Here is a 25,607-nt window from a genome sequence, read left to right as displayed (position 1 = left end):
GGTTTTTTGAATGTATAGAATGTTTTTTTACTTAGTTTACAAACAAAAAACCTTATAAATACAAAAATGAAGAAGAATTTTACCATATTACCTACAATGTCACTAAATACTTTTGTTTTATGCTAAATCCTTTTCGTTTCATAAACTATTTAATTACGCTTATTATCCTAATTCTAATTCAATTAGATTATTATCAAATATCTCATAATTTTACAATATATAAATATACTGAATGATAGATACATAAAAATCTATATAAAACGATATGATTAATGTCATATTATCATCTTTATTTTTTTTCTTATTTACTTTGGATGAATATGAGATTGTAACTTTCTGTTTGACATAAAAAAAAAAATCAATACTATTACAATAGATGAAAACAGCTAAGGCAACCCTCGATAGTGTTAAAGTAACATTTTTTGCTCATAATAATGCTCTGATAGAGGAGCAATAATAGTGGTGCATCAACGTTAGTGTAAAAGTTAAAAAGAATTCTATGCATCCCTTTGTCGCTATGCAAATGTTGCAGTCCCTTTCACAAGATTGTGCATTGTTTCAAGTCTTTTTCAGAGGAAAAAAAAATTTAAACGTTGTCATGATTCAAGGGTTGTTACCAATTCCATTTTTATGCATCAACAAAGGGTCTAATTTTTCTTTAATAGGTTCAATGAGATGGGCCGGCCCAAGAAAAAATGGGTCCCATAAATGCCAACTCAGAGTTGTCTTGTAGTATTTAAGTAATCCCAAATGACAAAAAATTAAGCTCGGTAGGGTAGATTACTAATAAATAAAAAACCTCCAATCACATTAATTCAGCTTAGCAATCTGTCTTTACTCCAATGAGACAAATTCCCTTTATGAAATAAGAAGATAGGAAGCTGTGTTTCTAAGCTCTTTCTCATAACATTAACATCACTCTAACAAAGCTATAGTTTTAGTTAAACCATGTATTGAGAGAGCAATTTTGCAAACAAAAAAGAGCTTGATTCTTAAAAGAAACATACACACATACACCCTTTGTTTTTTTTGGGTACTTTTTGTATTGGTGATCCAAGTGAAAAATGAGCATGATTAATTCTCTTTGTGGTAGCATGGGCTCCATTAAGAGTGAAAACTCATGTGAGTCACTTGTTGAGCCTAAGAAAATTGCTCCTCCATCTTGTGATATGGAGCAAAACAGCTTAACCCCTCCAAGCCTCAACTTCCCAGCAGTGAAATTTGAGTTGGATGGTGATGTTGAGCTTCAATCCCCAGACAGTTCTATTTGGGAAACTTTCTTCTCTGATCATTTTGATGCTGATTTCATGGTCTCATCTCCAGTGAGGAACTTACCATCTCCACAAATATCAAGCTATAACTTCAACAATGTTATGTCAATGCAAGGGCAGAGTATCTTAGGGTGTTCTCCACCTCGGTTTTCGCCTCAGCTCGGATCCTATAGCAGCAGCAGCGGCAACAAGGGGAAAGGGCAGAGCCCACTTCATAGAGTGTTTAACTCACCTAACGATCAGTTCATGCAGGTTGAGAGTCTTTCACTGCCTGCTATAGAAGAATTCTTGGATGATGGTTATGAAGATCAGTACCAAACAACAAAGATTTCAGGTATTGGAACTACAAATAACATGTTTGAGATGCCAACTACAGGTCCATCAATGTTGGATTGCATTTCAATGCCAAACTCTTCAACGTTTTGCGGTTCTGCGAGTGAAACCACATCGTCTCAGTTGGACCAGGAGCAACACTATCAGTTAAACTCTGTCTCAAGAGCACCATTATCCCAACAATTGCAACAAGAGAAGCAACAAGAAAAGCAAATATCAGCAGCAGCAGCTGAACAACAGCAGCACCAGAACCTTGGCCATACCTTAATGGTTCCTATTCCTATTGGCCCTGAGCAGGTACTTGAGATCTCTTGCTATTTTTCTTCCTTTTTTCCAATCATTGATTATTCGGTCTAATTTGGTTTTAGTCCCTCTACTATGCTGAAATGTGAGATTTAATCCACCAACATTAATTTGGAATAATCTAGCCCATCTACTTTTATAGTGTTACTAGTTCCTTGAGTTAAAGTGATAACAACTTAGCTGACTTGTTAATTTATTATTGGTTGAACACGGTGAACTGAATTTTCACATGGACCCTGACTACATGCTTCAACACTTTAAGGATAGCAACTAAGGCTATTATCAATTTTAGCCTACTAGAGGGATCAAATTATGTCAAAATAAACAAGGGACTAAATCCAAATTTCAACATAGTAGAGGGACTAGAACTATAATTAGACCATGATTATTCAAGAGGATACTTTCTGCACTTGAAAGAGGAAAGTTAAAAAAGATGATGATGCATGGATATTTTCACATATATATATATATATAAAGTTAAAAACGAATCTCTTTAGTTTAGTTAAAACTATTAAGTCTAATCTAAATTTGGGTGACAGGAGCAAGATAGTGGACTTCAATTGGTCCACCTCCTCCTAGCATGTGCTGAAGCAGTGGCCAAAGAGGATTACCTGTCAGCAAGAAAATATATACATCACCTAAATCGAGTGGTAACTCCCCTTGGGGACTCCATGCAAAGGGTTGCCTCATGCTTCACTGAAGCCCTAAGTGCAAGGCTTGCCGCCACCATGACCACCAGTCCCAGCACCTCCTCTTCACCAAAACCATACTCTCCTTTCCCATCAAACTCCTTGGAAGTCCTCAAGATTTACCAAATTGTTTACCAAGCATGTCCCTACATAAAATTTGCACATTTCACTGCTAATCAAGCCATCTTTGAGGCCTTCGAAACTGAAGAACGTGTTCATGTGATTGACTTAGATATCCTCCAAGGCTATCAATGGCCAGCTTTCATGCAAGCTCTAGCTGCCCGACCCAGTGGAGCTCCATTTTTGAGGATAACAGGGGTTGGACCTTCCATTGAAGCCATTAAAGAGACAGGGAGATGTTTGACTGAGCTAGCTCACTCCCTTCACATTCCATTTGAGTTCCACCCAATTGGGGAGAAACTTGAAGATATAAAGCCCCACATGTTCAACAGGAGAGTTGGTGAGGCTCTAGCCGTTAATGCCGTCAACACGCTCCACCGAGTCCCTGGGAACTGCCTTGGGAACCTATTGGCAATGATCCGTAACCAAGCGCCTAACATCGTGACCCTTGTTGAACAAGAAGCAAGCCATAATGGACCTTACTTCTTAGGCCGTTTCCTCGAGGCATTGCACTATTATTCAGCCATATTTGACTCATTGGATGCCACTTTTCCTCCGGATTCCGCTCAAAGAGCCAAAGTAGAGCAGTACATATTTGCACCAGAGATCAGAAACATAGTGGCGTGTGAAGGCAGTGAGAGGATTGAAAGGCACGAGAGGCTGGAGAAATGGAGGAAATTAATGGAAGGAAAAGGATTCAAAGGGGTGCCCTTAAGTGCCAATGCAGTCACTCAATCAAAGATCCTGCTGGGTTTATATTCTTGTGATGGTTATCGATTGACTGAAGATAAAGGTTGCCTGCTTTTGGGGTGGCAAGATAGAGCCATTCTTGCTGCTTCTGCATGGCGATGTTGAATCAATCATCTTCATCATCCCTTTGTGGTGTTTACATCCGATGAATGTTCCTTTTTCATCTTGCCAGGTTTTTTTTTTAATTTGTTGTTATTGGTAAATTACAATCTTTTCTTATAGAGTTCATCAGATTTGGTGAAAATGGTGAGGAACATTTGCCAGACGACGCTCTGATCAGCTTCTAGGTTCGACATGGATTAAAATTATTGATTTATATGATAATTAAACTTGTTAATTTCTCATTAAGTTAATCAAATTCTAGGCTCCATTTTCCCTTCCCCATAACTGTTTCCCTGTTCAATCTTGTTGACTTTAATCATATACATACACACATCCATTGTTGACATAAGAAGACAGCATCAAGATCACGGCTCTGTGTAAGTCAATGAATCCATTGGCTTTCCATTAAACAAATAAGGAAGACAAAACAAAAAAAAATAAAAATAAAAAATAAGGGTAGATAGCAAATACATGAAACACCCATTTTAATATCATTCTTTCTGAAAAATGCCCTGACAAACAATGAGGAATGACACTGTTTTACTAATTATCTTTTTCTTTTTTTTTTCCGGCAAACCACGGTCCATAGCACAGCAGATCCAAGGAACTGGGGAGACCATCCCTCTGAATCGAGACCAAACAATTTTACATTATGGAACATGAACATAAGTTATTCCTGGGAGGCTCATCCACCTTCTTTTCTGCTATATACAGAAAATAATCACATTTTAACAAAAACATTTAGCAGATGCAGGAAAGAAAGCATATATAACATGCATATACAAGATAAAAACCATCCATTCCAATTCAAACCTCTTTGGAGTCTCAAATAAAATCACTTGCATGCGGACAAATCGTAGTACCTGTTTTAACTTTTGTTACAGACGGCTGCACAACAACATGCATGGTGATGACTGCTTCAGGAAGATCACCAAAATGTACTCTACACTGGCCAACAATCTTGTTGTTCTCCAAAATTTTCCCAGCATTTATCAGTTTGATGTCATTTGCTCCCTTAGGCGCAATTTTTTTATCTAAGATATTTGAAAACAATATTAGATCCAACATTATAGAGCACAAACATAACATCTCAAAGTTTAGACATTCGATAATAGGTATACTGATAATGCTAACTAATTTATACTTTTTGGCACTAATGAAGTCGAAAAATTAAAGAGAGTACAACAAAACTTTAAAGGAAATAGTCCAACCTCTTTTCCACAAATTCTTTCCTGTAATCCATAGTCGGATTCATCCTAAATTATCGACCAAAAAGGATTTTCGGCAAATGTCTTTGAAGACGGTGGCAAATATAAAGACATGCAAAGTATTGCCAAGAGTATGACGACTACTTGATAGCATAGATATATCATCTAACACAACTATGAAGAACAATAAGATCAAATAAGGAGACAACCAAAACATAGATAGTCAGCAATACGAGCAGGTTGTCAAATGAAATAGCAACAATTAAGTAATAGCAACCCAAGAAATTTGAATGCTGAAAAACAGGATGAATAAACAAGGCATCCTTCGTACAAGAAGGATAGAACAGATATTTTATGCCAAACCTTATCCGAAAGAGTTTTCATCCACACATGAAAATGAATATACATTAGACATCCATCCGATCATTAACAGTACATGTTCCATATGTAACAAAAGTTGAGTTATAGCATCCATAAACAGGTGTAGCTGTTAACATCTAGAGATCTTTCCAAAGAGAACTCCATATTGGTTGCAATCTATTTGAAGACTAGTAAGCTACTAATTACCCAATTATAAGTTAAAGCTTGCCATCAATCTATGCCTATTTAACAGAGAAGTTTGTATTTGCTGCAAACAAGTGTTGGATTGAGTTTAACAGAGAGGGCAACCTACTATTTCTGAAAATTGCAAACTATAATAAATTCCATATAAGAACCCTTTTAAACAAGTAAACTATAATAAATGCCATATGTTGAAAATAACTTCAAAACGCCACCACATTATCTTGAAGCATCAATCAGTGAAACCCTAACTAAAAAACACAAATGTAAGGGGAACCAAGAAACCAATGAATGCATCCCAAGGACCCAACATTAAAAACAAAACACCCTTGAGTCATATGAAATAGAAATTAGGCTTTGGGGTAAACAGACACATAACTTTTGAAAGAGAAAATGGAAGAACAAACCTTTAGGCCATTCAGCAACAATTCTTTCCTTGAGCATAGCAATGGTTGAAGCAGGCGAGTATCGAAATGGACCCATATCTGATCCATCATACAACCGAAACTTAATCTCTACCACCTCCTCCTCCGGCATTTCAATTTCCAAAATTATCCACCAAAATCAAAACCCTTGCCTTCTTTTCCAAAAAAAAAAAAAAAAAACCTCTCAAGTTCACCACTACATACAATTTATTTTTATTCTCTGTTTGGGTTTCCCTAGAAAATGAAAGAAAAAGTAACAGATTCCAAAATCACACCTCACTCCACCCTAACTCTTGGGGTATTTTTCGTTGTAATTACATACATGAAACGATAAAAAGAGATTGAAATTTTAGAAAGAAAAAAAAAAACCTAAACCGACAACTAAAACTACAACAGGACTTTAAATATATATACCTTTCGAAAAAAAGTTGTTACAAAAAAGAAAAAAGATGAAATGAATTGCGGAGCTCTTTTCTCTTCTCTTGAGGGTGATATATATATACACGAGGGAGACTACAAAAGATTCAAAGAATTGGTTAAACTTTCAAGAGAACCCAGATTAGACCCGATCTTCACGCTTTCTCTTTTTTAATCTTTGAGTTGTTTATTTTTATGTTTCCATTTGCAAATGCAGAGGGGAGAGACATGGAGGTATCGTAAATAGTGAGTTAGGAGGGATGGATATTAGAGAGGGCGTGGCGTATTTTGGTTGGTGACTGGAAAAGAAAAAAGCTGAAAAAACATGGTAAATACAAGGACTAGGAAAGTCCCTTTGACCATAATTTAAGCTTCGAACATAAACGCGTGTCCCTTTTTATTATAACTAGACCAGCAAACGAGAGAAAGGGAGTCTCGAAGCAATCGTGAGAGAGATGGGTCACAGAAAACCTTACGAACGCTAAGTTATTAGTGCTCGTGAAGACTGGAAAAGTTTAAAGTCAAATGTTGTGGAAGCAATCCAGAGCCTTGAGTGCGGAGGTTGGTCGTCATTAGAGCTTTCAAGGATGAGCACGATGTGAAGCCGCAAGTGTTAAGGCTGGGTGTCGTGTCATAAGGCAAAGATCAATTGGGCAGCATGAGAGAATGTGAAAGCAAGTAGATTTGAAAAGAAGTCCAACCCCTCATATACAAAAGTGCAATGGAAAGAGTGCAGAGAGCGCCAACATCATGGAGGCAAAAGAACTGAGAGTGATGGTTTCTCCAAGTGCAGTAACGGTCAAGAAAAATTGAGCATAGAAGACTTGGCCTGAAGGCCTGAGGAGTCACTCACATAGAAGATGTCGATCGAGGGACCAAGTGCGGCATTCCCCTAGCAACAAGTGCACCATTAGATTGAGTAGGGGAGAATGTCAAGGGCACCCCCAAGTGCTACAGCAAGTCTAGAATGGTGCACACTCGATAAAAATAAGTTCACTCATAATGATTTTGAGATTAACCACGCTTTTATTTCACTTGTTTTACTTTTATTCACTCAATTTTTTAATATATTTAACAAGAGTCTATATACATCATATCAAACAATCTATTCTCTTTTCTCTCAAGAATAATTTGAAACAATCAAACTCTTTCTACTTAACCCTCAACATCCATGACCCAACATCCATTTCATAGTGCATTTTAAGATCAAGGACAAAGATGTTATAGTATTCCCAAAGGCCAATCATGAGATGGTTGTAATTACATACTTATTTTACCTTGTTTATTAATATAAGGCATTGTCATTATCATTTCAATTTTTTTCTATGTATATAAATAAATTGAATTGTAATAAATTCCTAAGAAAATATGATTATTGTTAAAGGTTATTTTGTCAAGTATTATTGTGGGTTTGGAAAACAATAATGCATTGAGACTAATGTGTAGTTGATTGATGACAAACTGTTGTCATTGATATAGGAATGTCAAAATCAATACAGAACAACATATTGGATTGACCTACTATGAGTATGTTTCTTGGATTATTTTTGTAACCCCTTAAACCCGGCTCAGATGTTATGGCTGAATCTTGAGAATCACATTGACCAAGTCATTGGCAAAGAAAACTCTTTTTCATATTTTCTTAAAAATCATTGTATTTAAAATGTCCTTTTATTTCGCTTGAAGAAAAAGAATCAAAATATCAATCTTACATCCCTTCTTTAAGAGTAATTTGTCGAAAATAATCTATTGTTAGAAAAGTTTGAGTATCATGATTTTGATTATAAAACATCATATTTAAAAAGAATGACGCAGCAGAAAATCTCTTTAACTAAAATTTGTTCATCATTTTGTAAAACGTAGATTAAATATATATATTTAAACCTTCAGTTACTTGGAGCACGTCATTTTGAGTTTTAAAAATAGAGTATCGAGTTTAACAAAATCACTATCTTTGAGTGGTTTTGTAACAGCTCATTTTTAGTGAAATCGGAACAGTGGTTTAGGGACCACAAATCCGAGCCAGAAAGAAAATTTTTTAAATATTATTGCACGGTCTGCATTATGATAGAAATGTCATATGAAAATTCTGATAAGAAAATTTTACCGATCATGTGTTTAATTAATGAAAGGACCAAATTGCATAGAATGCAAAAGTTGAGTTCTAGTAGCTAGAAGGATTAAATAGCTATGGAATTAAAAATTTGAGGTCCTTATATGATAATTAGACCATTAAAGAAAAGTTAGTAGATATTTTTGGTGATTCATCCATGGAAAAATTAGAAAAGACTAAGGACTAAATTAGAAATCAAAATAATTAAAGATGATAAATAATTAAATAGAAATATCATCTTATTTTATTATCATATTCATCCCCAAATTTCATGGGAGCCCTAGGAGAGAGAGAAGAAACTAATCAAGCTTAATTGGGTAAGTATTTCTGTCCCGTTTTTAGTAATTTTTATAATTTTGAGATCGGGATAGTTTAATCTATCTATTTTGAGGACTAATTTAAAAAGTTATCAAAGTAAAGATGGATGAATATGTTGAAAATTTGAAATTTATGGTAGAAAATGAAAAGTTACTGATAGATAAACAACTTTTACAAAGAGAATTTTTATGAAATCATGATTTAGGGACTACATTGAAAAGTGGAAAAATCCATGGAAAAATTCTGAGTTTTGTGAAATATAAGTACTATAAATGTTATATGAAAATTTGGTTAGGCTTGAAATAAGGATTAAATTTCATGAATTTCATTTTTCGAGCCTAGGGACGAAATTGGAATTTATGGAAAGTTTGAGGGCAAAATGGTAATATTTCCTAGGGTGTAAATTGAATTCAATTGAATATGAAATGAATTAAATTGATGATTAAATTCATTTATATAGATCCAGACAACTCAAATTCGAAGCTAGATCGAGGAAAAGAAAAAGTTTCGGATTAGAAGAATTTCTTGTACGGACGATTATTAAGGTAAGTTAGTGTAACCGAATTGTGTATATTTATATGCTTGTATTGAATGTGTTACGTGATTGTATGAATTATAAATGTTTAAAGTATGAAATAAATTATATGCTTCATATAGCTTGAATAAATGTGAAGTTCCGTTTGAATAATGAAATTTGATAGATATATGTAATTTCCTAATTTGAATGTGATCCTGCATATGTTGCAGATAGGATTTAGCTTAGACGAGTAATCCTAATAAAGCCCTCTCGAGCATCCTGATAAATAGTTCTTGCGAGCATCTTCATCGGTAGTGATTTTGCATGTGTTGCACACTACCGCAACTCTGTGTGAGCATCCTGTTACATGATTCGATCGGTTGTGATCCAGCATATAATGCGGACACAAACGCAGCTCTAAATGAGTGTCCTGATATAAGCTCTTATGGGCTTCCTGTCATGGTTCGTTCGAACTCCCTGTTACCTTATCTGGTGCTCCCTAATATTAACTCTTCGAAGTTATCTGTTAAGCTTTACGAGCTCCCTGAGTAAAACTCTTATGAGTTTCCTATTTAGCCCGGATAAGTTTCCTATTACATGGCTCATCTGAGCATCTTGATATGTGGCTCGAGAGTGTGTTCCTTGATATGTGCCCTAATGGGTACCCCCAAACATGAATTGACGAATTAGTGAATTGTACACTTTGTGTGTACTACTTGAGTATCCATCGAAATTTTAATGATTCAACGGAAAAATTCCCAAAATAAGAAATTATGAGATTAAATGAATTATATCTCGAATGTGCCTAAAATACTTGAAAGTGTGTAACATGATGAGCTCATTTATGCTTATTTGGTGTAAATGTGAATTATGTGACTAAAATACTTGTTTGAGTGTATGTGATTAGGCAAACTTGTCAATTTGTTGGAGATCAAGTTATTGTATGCTTATTATAATGAATGCAAATGGTAAGTTTAATTCTTATTATACAAACTTACTAAGCATTAAATGCTTACTAGGTTTTATTTTTCCTTTGTTTTATAGTGCTTGGAAGCTTAAAAAGGGTTGCAAATCAGTCAGAGTATCATCACACTATCCTTCAACCCGTTTTGGTATAAATAGCAAACTTTTTATGGTATAATGGTATGTATAAGCTAGTTAGGCAAAATGATGATATATTTTGGTTGTAACTAGCCATTAGAATGGTTATTGTAAAGTATATTTTGATGTAATTATATATATGGCCTAGTCATGTTTGATGAATGAATGGTTTTAAATTAGTATATATGATAATATAAATCTATAGTTATAATTATGTCATTAGTAAGTTTAATCACATAAATAAATGAATTAATAAGTCATGCAAAAGACTTGTTTTTGGCTAATTGTTATGTCTTGAAATGGTTGATATAAGTATGTAAGTGTTGATATAGGTTGTTGGCAAAACTTGCGTGAAAAATAAAGCTAGAAAATGACTTTATTTTGTCCACACGGGTAGACACACGGGCTTGTGTCTTGATCATGTGTGATACACAGTCTGGGATATTGGCATGTGGTTTGGCCGTGTGTCCCTTACATCTTAAATTTGAGAAACAAAATGCTTGGAATTGGGCACACAAGCAGAGACACGGGTGTGTGTCTCAGCCGTGTGTGCTACACAGTTTAGAACATGAGTGTGTATCTTGGCCGTGTGAACCCTGCACCTTATTTTGAAAATTAAATTGATGCATACTCACACGGGCGTGTGGCTGGCCGTGTGGCACAAGTCAGAGAGTTACACAGGGTTGGACACAGCCTGCAGCATGGGCGTTTCCTATGGTCACACGGGCTTGTCCCTTGACCACACGAGCGTTTGTGCCCTACATCTAGGAAAATTTTTGAAATTTCGTGAAAAATTCTATGAGTTTCCTATTTAGTCCCAACTCGATTCCAATGTTTATATTGGGTCTCCAAGGGTCCATTCAAGTGAAAATATGACTAGTTTCGAAAATGAATAGTAATTAACATGAATTATATGTAATTGTTCTGTAAACTCTGGTAATACTCTGTAACCTTATTCCAGCGACGGATATGGGTTAAGGGTGTTACAGGTTTGGCCTTTTTATGAAAATTCATCATTTAGTTGTTATTTATTAAAAACCCTTTAAGTATTAGTTTCAAACATATGTCATGCAAAATCATCCAAAACAAGAATAATCCAAAGTCCATATCCAAAACCAAAATCCAAAATAATTAAACACATCCCAAATAATAAATACCAAAATATATAGTTTTCTAAAAAGTGACCGAGAGCACATCCGTAGCCGAGCTCATCCTAATATCGATTATTATCTAAAAAATCAGAATTCAAAGGGGTGAGCTTAAAAAGTCCAGTGTAGGTCACAAATCAAGATAACAGGATTTAACACATAACAACAACAGTTTAAGCAGAATATAACATACTAAATATTCAGTCACAAAATCAAATATACTGGAATGCATAATGACGATGTCAATGCAATGCTTTTCAAAAAGCAATGCAGATTTTCAGAAAACAAATTCTACCCATCTTCGCTACACACCATAATGAGTTCCCTAGAACTCGTCCATCTAATAACATACCAATATTGTGGACAAGCCACTAGATAGTGCAATCACACTGCCAGAAATAGAATATTATGGTCAAGCCACCAGATAATGCAAATTTACGGCTAAAAACAGAAAATTATGGACAAGCCACCAAATAGTACATACTTACTAATAGAAACTCCCCCCGTACATACTTTCCTAACCCCATGCATGTGATATGGTATATAGAACATATTTTCAGTAGGCATGCTTTACACACAAATCAGAATATAAAAAATAGGGCATGCTTAATGTAACACCCCTAACCTGTAACCGTTGCCAGAATAGGTTAAGACGCATTACCAGACTTGTAACTCAATTAAGAACAATTATTTATCCAAAAACATCATAATACAGTCAATATCATTCATTCATTTCCATTATGTACTTAAACAAACATATTAAGCTTTAATCATACATTCAGGACTAAATCATAACATATAAAAATTTCAGAAACTTATAAAATTTCCAATCTTTCAAGTATCACACGCCCCGTGCACGCCTGTGTCATAGACCGTGTGAAAACATGGCATACATACTGACTTGCACCACACAGCCAGAGACACGCCCGTATGCCTTAACCGTGGTCGAAACTGACTTGGGTCACACGGCTATCCACATGCCCGTGTGCTAGGCCATATGTCATTTAGGGAGGTATACTGACTTATGTTACATAGTCAATTATACGCCCGTGTGTGAATTTGTGTGACACACACACCCAACTAAGCTGTGTCATACCTGTAGGGTATACTAACTTAATTGGTAGGGTACCCAGGGAACACACGGCCGTGTACTTAACCGTGTGTCGCACACAGCTGAGACACACGCATGTGTCTCTGCCCGTGTGGACAAAAATAGATTTGCAAAGCCATTTTGCCACCCTATAAACACAACAATTACAAGCATAATTGACCATATTTATGCAACCCAATTGACAACCAAAATAACCATTTCATTACACATTATTTGCCATATCAAAACATAACAAATTCATGCCCAAATACCTATCCATTATCATGTATAATCCATTCATCTATCAAATTCATATCAATACCTTACTTGCCTATTTTCATTCAAACATTACATACCTTCCTTAAACACATATATGTAATCATAACATGATACCAAAATAAGCCAAATCACATGGCTTAACTTATATACAAAATCATTCTTAAATCATGATACCAAAACATATCTGCTTCTATCAAACTAGCCTATACATGCCGTATTTACATAAATTCACAAGTTCAAAAATACTAATCGAAAAATTGGATAGTGTGACATGCAACTCTGAATTGTCTGAAACGAGCGAGCTAAAGAACCTCTATAAAACATAGAAAAAGAAACAGAGTCAGCTTATAGCTTAGTAAGCCGGTATAATTCAGAATTAAACTTACCATTTATACATAATCAAAGCAATACAAATATGCAACCTATTCAATTAACCAACACCTAATCTCAAGTATTTATCAAATGTTAGTCATTGTAAACATAGATGAAATCATCCATTAATATAATGCTTCTCATCATTCTAGATTCATAAATCATGTATAACATTAATAAAATTTATAAACCGTAACTCGTCAATATAGCATTATTTATGCCCGTTGAACCTATTAGAACGTCAAAGGATAGTTGAGTGAATAATGACAATAATTCGCCAATTCATCATCATACATGCTCTTTCGAGTCATGATCGGTAAGCTCCTCCTGAGCTGATGAACAGTAAGCTCTATTGAGCTGAAAACAGTAAGCTCTATTGAGCTGAACAGTAAGCTCTTTCGAGCTGAATCAGTAAGCTCCAATGAGTTGAAACAGTAAGTTTTTACGAGTTATAGTGAGTCTATAACACCCCACACCCGAGTCCTACACCGAGACAGGATACGAGACGTTACCTCACTTAAACACATGCATTCCAACATTTTCGAATCATTAAGACTTGATCAAACTTAAAATTTTTTCAAACTTTACTTAAATTCCTTAACATAGGCTTACAAGGCCTCAAACGTCCATTCAAAACCATTCGGGACCAATTCGGGTCCTTAACTAACTTTAGAAAATTAACCCTTGAAAATAGGGCACACACCCGTGTGGAAGGGTAACACGCCCGTGTGGTCTTTATGACATGGCCGTGCTGATGGCTCGTGTGACACACACGGCCTAAGCATCTAGGGATACACCCATGTCCCATACCCATGTGAATTTAATTCCAAATTCGAACCTATAGGGGTTTTTACACTACCTGACACACGCCTGTGTCTATGGCCTGTGTCCCTTACATGGCCATGACATTCCCGTGTCTAAAATCCTTGACATTCTATTTCTGACGTCAGCATCCAATGATGGGAACAAGGCCAAGGCATACGCCCATAGCCAGAGGCCGTGTCCTCCACATAGCTAAGACACACGGCTGTGTCTCTGCCCGTGTGTTTACTACCATGTATTTTGACTTACAAGTTTTACGTGCAGGGGATACACGGCTGAACCACACGCCCATGGGGCAGACCGTGTGTCACACACAGCCTAGACACACGCTCGTGTGTCTACCCGTGTGGACAATATAAAGCTTTTTACCAAGCCTTTTGCCACCCTGAAACATCATCTAATGGCAACCAACATATCAAAGTCTAATTTAATATGATTTCTCAACCAAACAACCATAGCTAAGGCCTATATACATTTCTTACATTAAACCATGCCAATAATTTCACATTCATGAAAGACTATCTTGCATTCATATATAAACTTTCAATATTAGCCATTTTCCATGGCCTCATACAAAATGAATCAAATGCTAAAGTAAGCCAACATATTTGGCCAATTAACAATGACACAAAACTCAAAAGTCAAGATCCTATACATGCCATAATCAAAATAAAAGATCTAATTATACCAAGTGCTTCAGATGATAGTGTGACTGGCTTCTCCGATATGAGCGATGATCCTCGAGCTACTTTGGCGGCACTAAAAGAAAATGAAAAGGAAGTAGGGTAAGCATAAATCTTAGTAAGTTGCATGAAAATAAACATCAACTAATCATTATAAGTCAATATGCTCATAACCTTTAATAACTTATTCATGAATGCCATAAATAGACGAAGGTACAACTTACTCATCGTCATCCATTACATTTCATATTTCATATATTGAGGCCACATCTCATACATTTCAAATAGGTACCTGTACCACTCATCGTATGATCATAGCTTTTCTCATCTCGATATAAATCATTAATCTTTCGTTAAACCATTTGGAATTCTACTGGATATTCAATAGCCCTAACATGGGTTAAGATGCCAACGCCATGTCCTAGACATGGTCTTACACTGACTTTCATATACAAGGCCGATGCCATGTCCCAGACAGGACTTACACTAGCTCTCATATATCGGTGTCGATGCCACATTCCAGACAGGTCTTACACTAACACACAACAAGCTGACACCATATCCCAGACAGGTCTTACACTAGCTCGTATATCGCGAGGCCGATGCATGTCCCGGACATGTCTTACACTAGCTCTCATCTCAATGCCGATGCATGTCTCAGACATGTCTTACACTGACTCTGATACTGTGGCTGATGCATGTCCTAGACATGTATTGCATTAGCACACATATCACCCATTATCACGGTACAAATATCCAAGTCTATTCCGAATGTTCAACGAAAGTCTTTACTACGTAAATTTCTCAGCATGTATTCTCATATTCAAAATCAAGAAAATTTAGGTCATATCAAATCAATTCCACATCACAAATATATAGTTGTATTATTAACATACAACTTACCGCGGATCACAAAATATAGGCGACTATTCGGTTTTAGTGTACCTGCTTGGCTTTCCCCCGGTCTAGGTTTGGATGTTGTATTTCTTGATCTAAAATAATAAAAATTCATCCATTTAATCACTAGATAAGTTTACTCAATCAACAATTATTTTTGGCAAATTGACCATTTTGCCATTAGACTGTCACAAAATGACCATTTTACCCTAGGCCGGAAATCAATTTTTATCGAATTTTCTCGTTAATCAAGTCTAATCAACCATTTATCTGTCTTATGACAACCCAAAATTCCCAATATTTCACAACATTACTATCTATTTCACAAACTTTACAAAATGGTCTTTTTTGGTGTTTTCCATGAAAATCATTTTACAAAAGTTGTTTATTTCACAACTATAACTTATATTCTTCCATAAAATTTCAGGTAACATCACATGTGCTTTCATGGAAAAACCCTAGACTATCTACCATTTTGCAAAATAGTCCCCTCCATAACTAGATTAAGCTTTAGGGGTTCCAAAAACACAAAAATCACCAAAAATAATCATCTAAATCACTTACTTGAGAGAGGAATAGGTGGCTGAAAGTTTCAAGCTCCCATGGCCATTTCTTGAAGGGAAAACCGGTGGAAGAAGGAAAAGTAGGAAAAAGATAACATTTTCTCTTTATTTTATTTATTAGTCAAATACACCACCAAATGCAACAACCTTTGATTTTTTTGACTTTCTTTGTCTCAATGACCAGCTATACAAAAAAAACAATTGGCCTATTTGCACATTAAATACCCCTACTTTATAATCCATGTCCATTTAACACTATTTTCTAGCAAATCACAACTTTTTTCCTTTATGCGATTTAGTCTTTTTTTCGAAATTAAACTCTCAGATGTTAAAATTACTTTACCAAATTTTTCATGCACTGTTATAATCAGCTATAACACCAAAATAATAATAAAATAATTTCTCTGACTCTGGATTGGTGGTCTCAAAACCACTATTCCAACTAAACCCAAAATTAGGCCGTTACAACTCTCCCCCTTAGGGATATTCGTCCCCGAAAATCTTACCAGTGAGTAGGTTTGGATATTGGTCTCTCATAGTCTCTTCGGGTTCCCACGTGGCTTCCTCGACTCCATGTCTATGCCACAAAACCTTCGCGAGTGCTACACTTTTATTCCTTAATTTCTTGACTTCTCGATCCAAAATCTTAATCGGTTCTTCATTATAGGTCATATCTGAGCTTATTTCAATTTCTTCCAGTGAAATCACGTGTAAGGGGTCAAATCAGTAGCGGCGCAACATTGATACATGGAACACATCATGAATTTTCTCTAGCTCACGAGGTAAGGCTAATCGGTATGCTACCGGTCTAATTTTCTTGGTCACCTCATAAGGTCCAATAAACCGCAGACTCAGCTTGCCTTTTCTACTGAATCTAAGGACTTTCTTCCACGGGGATACTTTCAAAAACACTTTATCCCCGACTTGAAACTCAATCTCTTTTTATTTCAAATCCGCGTAGGATTTCTGTCTATCCGAAGCGGCCTTTAAATCCTCACAGATTACTTTTACTTTCTCCTTAGTCTCTTTAACTAAGTCAACCCTCTGTATCTGATTCTCTCTCAACTTGGTCCAATACAAGGGTGTTTGACACTCACGCCCATACAAAGCCTTATAAGGTGCCATTTTCAAACTTAACTGATAACTGTTGTTGTAGGCGAATTCGACCAGTGGTAGAAACCTCTCCCAACTGCCTTGAAACTTGAGAACACAACACCTTAACATGTCCTCTAATATTTGGTTTACTCTCTCTGACTGACCGTCAGTTTGCGGATGAAAAGTCATGCTAAAATTTAGTTTCGTTTCTAATGCCTCTTGCAACTTCCTCCAAAACCACGAGGTAAACCTCGAATCTCTATCTGAATAATAGAAAAGGGAACTCCATGAAGTCTCACTATCTGAAAAACATAAAGATCGGCCAATTTCTTAAGAGAGTAGTCGGTACACACTAGTACAAAATTTACCGACTTAGTAAGTCTATCAACAACGACCCACACTGAATCCTTTTTCCTTGGTGTCAAAGGCAACCCTAACACAAAATCCATGGTTACTCGGTCCCATTTCCACTCGGGAACCAACATAGACTAAGCAAACTCGAGGGTACTTGGTGTTCAGCCTTCACTTGTTGACAAACTACACATTTAGTAACAAACTCAGAAATGTCTCTTTTCATACCCAATAACCAATACATTTTCTTTAGGTCATTGTACATTTTTACGCTACCTGGATGGATAGCTGATACGTGATATTCATGATAGGTTTTAAAAATTTATAATTAATCGTTCTTGAAACTAGCTATTATCACGATGAAGGCAAGTGTACCTATCGAACAGTAGTATAGCTTTAGCAAGACCAGATTGTCGAACCCAAAGGAACCAAGAGTACTAGTAATTAGTTTCTTTTTATTATCTAGCCTAAAAATTAAGGGATTTGTTTATCTAAACTAATTAACAAAACTAAGGGTGCACTGAGAGAAAACTGGGAAAGCTTTTGGGAAAACTCGATTGATTAAGGCAATACCCAAGGAAAAATCCACCTAGACTTCACTTGTTATTTGACTCTGAATCAAACAATTTATTCATTTGACTTGATCCGTAGAAACCCCTAAGTTATATTATTATCTCTCTCGAGACTAATAACGTCTAACCCTAGGTTGATTAATTGGAATCTCTTTCTAATTAACACCCTAGTGTTGTATTAGCTCGATCTATGGACTCCCTTATTAGGTTTCACCCTAATTCGGCAAAATCTTGTCACCCTATCTCTAGGCGTGTAATCAACTCCACTTAATTACGAAAAATTTACTCTTAGACAGGGACTTTTGCTCCTCTGAATAAAAGCATTAACTTGAATCGATATCCTGGAATATTAAAACAAGAATTAAGAACACATAATTAAGAACAAGGCAAATATTTATCATACAATTCAGGTAAGAATAACAAGATCCGTCTTAGGTTTCATTCTCCTTAGGTATTTAGGGGGTTTAGTTCATAATTATGAAAGAAAACAGCTTAAAAGAATAAAGATAACAAAACATAAGGAAAACCCAAAACTCATGGAGGAAATTGAAGGGATATCTTCAGTCTTGATGATGAATCCGGCTTCTGAGATGGATCAATCGACTTTCTTTGAGTAATTCCTTGTCTCCTACTCCTTGTGTCTTCTAAGTGCCTCCTCAGGTGTTTAAATAGTCTTTAGAATGCCTAAGAGCCCTCAAAAGTGACCTTTTCCGAATAGGACTATACTTGGGGTTGACAGGGACACGCCCATGTGCGATTGCTTCAGACCGTTGTCAAGGCTGTTAAATAGGCACGGGCGAGTGGTCTACCAGTGTGAGTCGTGCTTCGATTCTGCCAAATGGACACGGTCGTCTGGCCTACTTGTGTGAGGAAGTCTAAGCCATGTTGATTTCTCATGTTGGCCCATTTTCTCCGTTTTTGGCCCGTTTCTCGTTCTTTTTACTCTCCTATGCTCACCTAAGTATAAAACATGAAATTAAAGGATTAAGAGTATCGAATTCACCAAATCTAAGGAGAAATCATTCATAAATGTGCTAAGCAGGGGATAAAAATATGTATAAATTACGATTTATCAAATACCCCCACACTTAAGCGTTTGCTTGTCCTCAAGCAAAATTATCAACTCACAATCAAAATAAATTATTCTTAACTTATAATCCCCATCGATAATATCTCCAAATAAACCATAAGTATTCATACTTTGAGAATTCAACTAGAAGAACATCAAAGTTTCAAACATTCCAAGTTGAGCATTTTATCACGAAAACATAGGTGTTTCCCCTCATTTAAGTGATTACCTTTAATTCAAAATATCACAAAGTTTAACATCCTCACTAAAGATTCACTCAAATCACTCGAGGTGTTTAAGGACAACAAATGAAGCACTCATTAGTCAATATGAAAAGTTATTACCATAGGCTTGTATGAGAATCACATCTCCACCACTATGTATTGAGATGATACGTCAATCAAAAGGTCTTTAGAGAGTTGTAACGTGGCTTTGGTTAGAGGGTGTGGTCACAAGTTGAAAGAGAAGGTTAGAATCGAGATTGAATTGAAAATTTACCTAACTAGAAAAATACTACAACTTGATAAATTACATTTTTAATTAGAAAAATCCTAGAATTGAGCTTTTCTTCATGGGATAAGGAGTTTAAAAACTTAAAGCTCAAAAATAAAGAATTACTACTAATATGAATGCATGTTTTCTTTTAAGAACAAGTCAAATAACATAGAATTTTGCTAATTATTACAATGAAAAATAAAACATAGCTAAGCAATTAATTCAAATCAAATCTTAGAAAAAATAGGGATAAAATTAGGGGATTTCAACAATAATGGGTTATGGGTTAATATTGAGGGTAAATCAATGAATGGCTTGTTAGACTCAAAGGGGTTCACTAAGGGTTAATTATGAGGGTAGGCTTTTATGGAGTAAGTGAGTTAAACCTAAGTGCCTTTATCATCTCGACATAACAAATCAATGGTGTGGTATTGACATGCTTAATCAAGCAAGTTCTAGAATAATGATTCGATATTGATGCACTCAAAGCAACAATAAAAGTGAGCATGAAAGAAATAATATATGCTTTAAGGGCTCAAGATCTCACAAAAATTATGGCTTTTTGATGTTTAACCTGTGAATTTCAACTCAAGATAATACCTAAACTTGGGGAAACAACCTAATTTTTTTTAATTCTTAAAAATCAACTTATCATGCTTGATTCTCTAATTCCTTAAAGTTTAAACAGTCAATGCATAAATGCCTATGTTTTAATTCAAGACATATTAATAGAAAATCATAAATCAATTAAAATTCATTCTAATAATGATCTGAGAAGATCACATGAGAATAAGACAAAAGTCAGGGATTTTTCTGATAATGATATAAAAGACCCCCAACACTTAAGATGTACATTGCCCTCAATGTACAAAGTTATATTTACGATGATATAGATATAAGATCATAAGATAGGGAGGGAAGTGAAACTTCCTGAATGATGAATGGACTCCTTGAATTGGAGTTGTGGAGAATAATCGGCCAAGAAAATGATAAGATTGGAGGAGGATACTTCGGTGGTGGTAGAGGTTGGGTTCCACAACCACAGTGTCCAGCAAAGAGGTTATCGCGGTGGTCGGGTAGGACATGGCAGTCGTGGAGAACCTTTTTCAGTGGAGTTTCGATTTCCTAGGTGATGATGAGCTTTGGAACTCTTTATAATTGTGATAACATCAAAAACTCTTTAGGAAATATAAAGAAGCATAATTACTCGTAATGAAGTAGTCGAAACTATAAATTGTTTAATAAAAGTTATAAACCCTAAAAATGAAATAATATTAAAGAAAAATAAAATAAAAAGTACTTAAAGAAGATAAATAAAGATAAAAGTAAAAATAAAAATAATAAATAAAAAGTTCTTAAATATCGTCATCGCCGGATGGTTCGCGAGGTGGAAGTGGCGATAAGATGTGAAGGTGCTGACAAATCTGATGTAGAGTAGCATCAATATGATCAAAGCACTGAAAACACTGCTGCTCAAATTGAGTAAGGCGCACAGAGATGTCAGAGTATGAAGCTGCCGCATGAACTGGATGATGAACGGTAAGTCCTCGTGCTGTGGAGGGACATCATCAGTAATGTTCTCTGGGTCCTCCTCCTCGGTGGACTAGACCAGGTGGTACTAGGGAGGGTTAACTCCATGTCGTCGCTCGATCATCCTCATATGAAGCATGCTCGAGATGCCCTGTAGGGACATCTGGCCGATGAGGGTGAGGGAGGATGATTGTGCTGCTATGTTGAGGAGCTCGAAGTACTGTGCTAGTCTAGTCACATAGGGGCCAATGGAGATGACTCTTCTCCTATGCCGCTCTGTCTGATGGCGAATGGCGAGGGCAATGAAATAGGCAAGGTCGAAGACGTGCCCGTTCACCATACTCCATGAAAATTAGGGTCGTGAGTGCCGACGACGCCAGTGCTCTCTTGCTGCCCTGTTAGAGTGTGCCAAGATGGCGTGTAAGTACCTCAGGGATGGGGCGAGGGCTAATGCCTTGGAACGACTAGGGTCGTAAGTGGCCGAAGCAGGAACGAGGGTCCTCCAGCAGTTGGAGAGAGACAAGTGGATGTGGCGATAGAGTGTGTCAAAATCATCGTTGTCCATGAACTCCTCCGTATAGAGCCCTAAAGCAACACCAAACTCAGGTACGCTCAACTGGCGGACTAAACCGCCAAGATAGAACTGGACCGTTCTGGGATCATCGAACTCTATCATAACTACTTGGAGGTGGAAGGTCGAACAGAGTTCGAGTGTGAGCTCGAGGTACGTCAGCTCAACGATCTCAAAGAATATCTCCATGGGTCAGTTGTCAGGAGGGCTTAGATCGTGTCAGCCAGTTGGATTTGTTCAAGTGCAGCCCAGTCAATATAGCGGCCCGCACCTAGGGGTCGAGCCCTTAGTATTTGAAAAAGTTCCTCCTATGGTCCCTGTGGGAATTAGAGGAATGAGTGCCTGATTTCAACAGTAGGACTCGAGGATGACGTTGCTCCTTTCCTCTTTTTTGAGGTAGGTACAGCGGTTTTCTTTCTGCGTGCATTTGACATAGTATCTGCAATGAAAACATGAAGTTATAGGAATAAACCGCACGAATGGAAAAACATGTAAGTATGTTAAATACCAATATTTCATGGGAGTTTTCTGACTAAAGGGAAAATCTACAGAAACTCAACCAAATCCTAATGGATATATCAAATCATTATTATGAATATAAATACGAGAATGATGTTAAGGGGAATAACTAGTGGATGCATGCATATGATAATGATAATGAATGAAGGTTTCATAAAAAAATGGCAAAGAACTATCGGTAGAACTATGAAGATAACAGTTAAATAAAACAAGAATAGATCATAAATATGGAAAAAAAGAATGAAGATAATAAAGAGAAAAGAGTGAAGAAATGCAATAAATTGGTGGAGGGAGGAGTTAGTCGTCTGAGGAGAGCTGTCGGTCGGCCACGGGCGTGGGAGTGAAGGCGTGTGAGGAGGTGTGACGGCTAGGGGTAGGGAGTTTGGGGAAGGGGATGATGAATAGTGAGGGGTTTATATAGATTTTGGGGCACACGGCCGTGGGGCATACTCGCATGCCCTTATTTCAGCCCATGTTTATCGTGATTTTCAAATTGGGCGCGTCTAAAATTCGTCCCATACTCGTTTTCTTTGGGCGTGTTGATGCACACGGCCGTGTCGCACGGCCGTGTTCTATTTCATTTTCTTCTCCCACGCTCGTGTGTATAGGCGCACGCCCGTGTTGTTTTGACAAGCTCGACCACGGTCGGTGGGCAAGGCCGTGGCAACTTATTGCATCTCGTGTTGGGGAAAATTTTGCCTTGTTTTCACACAGTCGTATCGCATGGCCGTGTATCTGGCCGTGGTGTGAGCACGGCCTAAGGCACACCCGTGTGCCTGGCTGTGTATTAGAAAACCTATGTTTCAAGGACTCAGCTAGTGATTAGATGTTAAAAACTAAAATTTTAAAGAAATCAATACTGTTAGTGCTCAGGTTGCCTCCAAAGAAGCGCTTATTTATAGTCTAAGCTCGACTTACCTCGATTTCACATAGTCATGGTGGTTCGAGGAGTTTACACTCCTTATCCCTGCTATCAATTTTATTAAAATAAGGTTTTAGACGAGTATTATTTACCTTGAACGTACCGAATTTGGGATGAATTACCTCGACTGTGCCGTATGGGGAAATGCTAAGTACTGTAAGAGGGATTTCTCCATTAGGTTCAGAGGTGGCAATCCGAGGGTCTGCTGCATCTAGTAGTACTTTGTCTCCAACCTTGAGTTGATTTGGTGAGATATTGAGCTCGTCAGGGTGTGGTTTTGGTTTATTGTGTCTCCTTGGTTTATATGTTCGCCATTCAACTAGTTCCTCGATTTCTAGCCTTCGTTTTTCATAGATGAGTTCTTTGTTGTTACTTGAACAAGGCTCATGTGTGCTCTTCGAACTTGTTTCTTGTAAAGAAGGTTACACCACATGGTTAGTATTAGTAGTATGATTTATGCAATTACCCTCGATTTTTGAGGTGTTACTTGAATTATGAGCTTGAAGAGTGATTGTGTCATCACCCATACGAAGTGTGAGTTCACCTGTACCAACATCAATTATCATTCTAGCAGTTGCTAAAAAGGCCTCCCTAAAATTAAAGACACGTTACTATCCTCCTCTATGTCTAAAACAACAAAATCAACTGAGAATATAAATTTGTCAATTTTAACGAGTACATTTTCAATAATACCCCAAGGAAATCTGATTGGTTTATCTGCTAATTGAATGCTCATCCTAGTTTGTTTGGGTTTCCCAAGACCTAGTTGCTTAACATTTTGTAAGGCTTGACATTGATACTAGCCCCTAAATCAGCCAAGGCATTATTAACATCTAAGCTACCAATTAAACAAGGAATTGTAAAACTCCCTGGATCTTTCAATTTGTTGGCCAGCTTATTCTACAGAATGGCTGAGCCAACTGCATTCATCTCCACATACGACGCCTCATCTAACTTCTGCTTATTTGCTAAAAGCTCCTTTAAAAATTTGACTGCATTCGGCATCTGCAAAAGAGCCTCAATAAACGGTAAGTTAATATGTAATTTCTGTAAAAGTTTAAGGAATTTACCGAATTGTTTGTCTGAGTGGTATTTCCTTGTCGTATTGGGGTATGGTACACGTGGTTTGTACTTTTTACTTACCTATTTTTGGTTATTGTGGTCCACCTCACCTTTACCTTTACTTACCACAGTTTCTTGCCTAGGTTCTGGTCTAGGTGCAACTAACCCTTCCTCATCTTGAATGGTAATCGCATTGAGCTGCTCTCTTGGGTTAGGTTTAGTGTTACTCGGTAGGCTACCTTGTGGTCGTTCAGATATCAATTTAATGAGCTGGCCTATCTGAGTTTCGAGCCCTTGGATTGACGCTTGTTGATTCTTAAGTGCTGTCTCGGTATTCTAAAAATGAGTTTTTGACACAGAGATGAATTTTGTTAACATCTCCTCAAGGTTCGGCTTTTTCTCTTGTTGGTAAGGTGGTTGTTGGAAGCCTGGAGGTGGTGGTGGTCTCTGATTCCCTTGGCCTCCCCATGAGAAATTTGGGTGGTTCCTCCATCCTGCATTGTAAGTGTGACTATAAGGATTATTTTAAGGTTGAGAATTATTACCCATATAATTTAATTTCTTGTTTTCCATGTTGTGGCCATAAGGTGGGTACTCTGAATTGCTCGTTCCTCCTTCACTTGCATTGCATTGCATTACTGGGTGAACCTATGAAGAACCAAGGAAACCGTTAATTTTTCTATTCAAAAGTTCTACCTGATTGGAGAGCATGGTGACTGAATCGACGTTAAAAACGCCGACTACTTTTGTTGGCTTAGTCCTCATGACTTGCCACTGATAACTATTCAGTGACATCTCTTCTATAAATTCATAAGCATCCTCAGGTGTCTTATTATTAATAGTCCCACCAGTGGCCGTGTCAACCATCTGTCTAGTCAAAGGACTCAACCCATTGTGAAAAGTTTGAACCTGTAGCCAGAGTGGTAACCCATGGTGAGGGCACCTTGTCAACAGGTCCTTGTATCTCTCTCATGCATTGTAGAGTGTTTCTAAATCCATCTTCACAAAGAAGAGATATCATTCCTTAATTTAGCTGTTTTAGCCGGCAGAAAATATTTTAGTAAAAAAATTTCGGTCATTTGTTCCCAAGTAGTGATTGACCCTCGTGGTTACGAGTTCAACCACTGTTTAGCATTGTTTCTCAATGAAAAGGGAAACAACTGAAGGCGAATGACATCATCAGAGACGCCATTGATTTTAAATATGTCGCAAAACTCTGGAAAGTTCGCCAAGTGATTGTTTGGATCCTCATCCTGCAAACCATCAAACTGAACAAATTGATGTATCATTTGAATCGTGTTAGGTTTCAGTTCAAAATTATTTGCAGCAATAGCAGGCC

General features: G+C 36.9%; 2 protein-coding genes and 1 non-coding gene across 4 annotated transcripts; 2 read left to right on the top strand and 1 right to left on the bottom strand.

The window, feature by feature from the left end:
- Nucleotides 1–860: 860 nt before the first annotated feature.
- On the top strand, nt 861–4,006 carry LOC107888837 (GRAS family protein RAM1). The gene is made up of 2 exons (XM_016813078.2): nt 861–1,901; nt 2,447–4,006. The coding sequence occupies exons 1-2, from the start codon at nt 1,065–1,067 to the stop codon at nt 3,569–3,571; spliced, it is 1,962 nt and encodes a 653-aa protein (XP_016668567.1). The 5' UTR covers nt 861–1,064; the 3' UTR covers nt 3,572–4,006.
- Nucleotides 3,947–7,308, bottom strand: LOC107888838 (membrane-anchored ubiquitin-fold protein 4). Of its 2 annotated transcripts, none has more exons than XM_016813079.2 (3): nt 5,745–7,308; nt 4,432–4,602; nt 3,947–4,272 (listed from the first exon to the last, which is right to left on the bottom strand). In XM_016813079.2, the coding sequence occupies exons 1-3, from the start codon at nt 5,872–5,874 to the stop codon at nt 4,214–4,216; spliced, it is 360 nt and encodes a 119-aa protein (XP_016668568.1). In that variant the 5' UTR covers nt 5,875–7,308; the 3' UTR covers nt 3,947–4,213. The 2 variants fall into 2 exon arrangements, with proteins under 2 accessions (XP_016668568.1, XP_016668569.1); XM_016813080.2 differs by having other exon boundaries at nt 3,947–4,269.
- A 17,885-nt stretch (nt 7,309–25,193) lies between these two features.
- LOC121206928 (small nucleolar RNA R71) lies at nt 25,194–25,299 on the top strand. The gene has a single exon (XR_005902099.1). It is a non-coding gene; the product is annotated as a small nucleolar RNA R71 (small nucleolar RNA).
- Nucleotides 25,300–25,607: the final 308 nt, after the last annotated feature.

This window comes from Gossypium hirsutum, chromosome A09 (assembly GCF_007990345.1).
Source record: "Gossypium hirsutum isolate 1008001.06 chromosome A09, Gossypium_hirsutum_v2.1, whole genome shotgun sequence".
NCBI classification, from domain to species: Eukaryota; Viridiplantae; Streptophyta; class Magnoliopsida; order Malvales; family Malvaceae; genus Gossypium; species Gossypium hirsutum.
The sequence above is the reverse complement of the archived record's forward strand: the minus strand, read 5'-3'. Positions and strand labels throughout refer to the sequence as shown.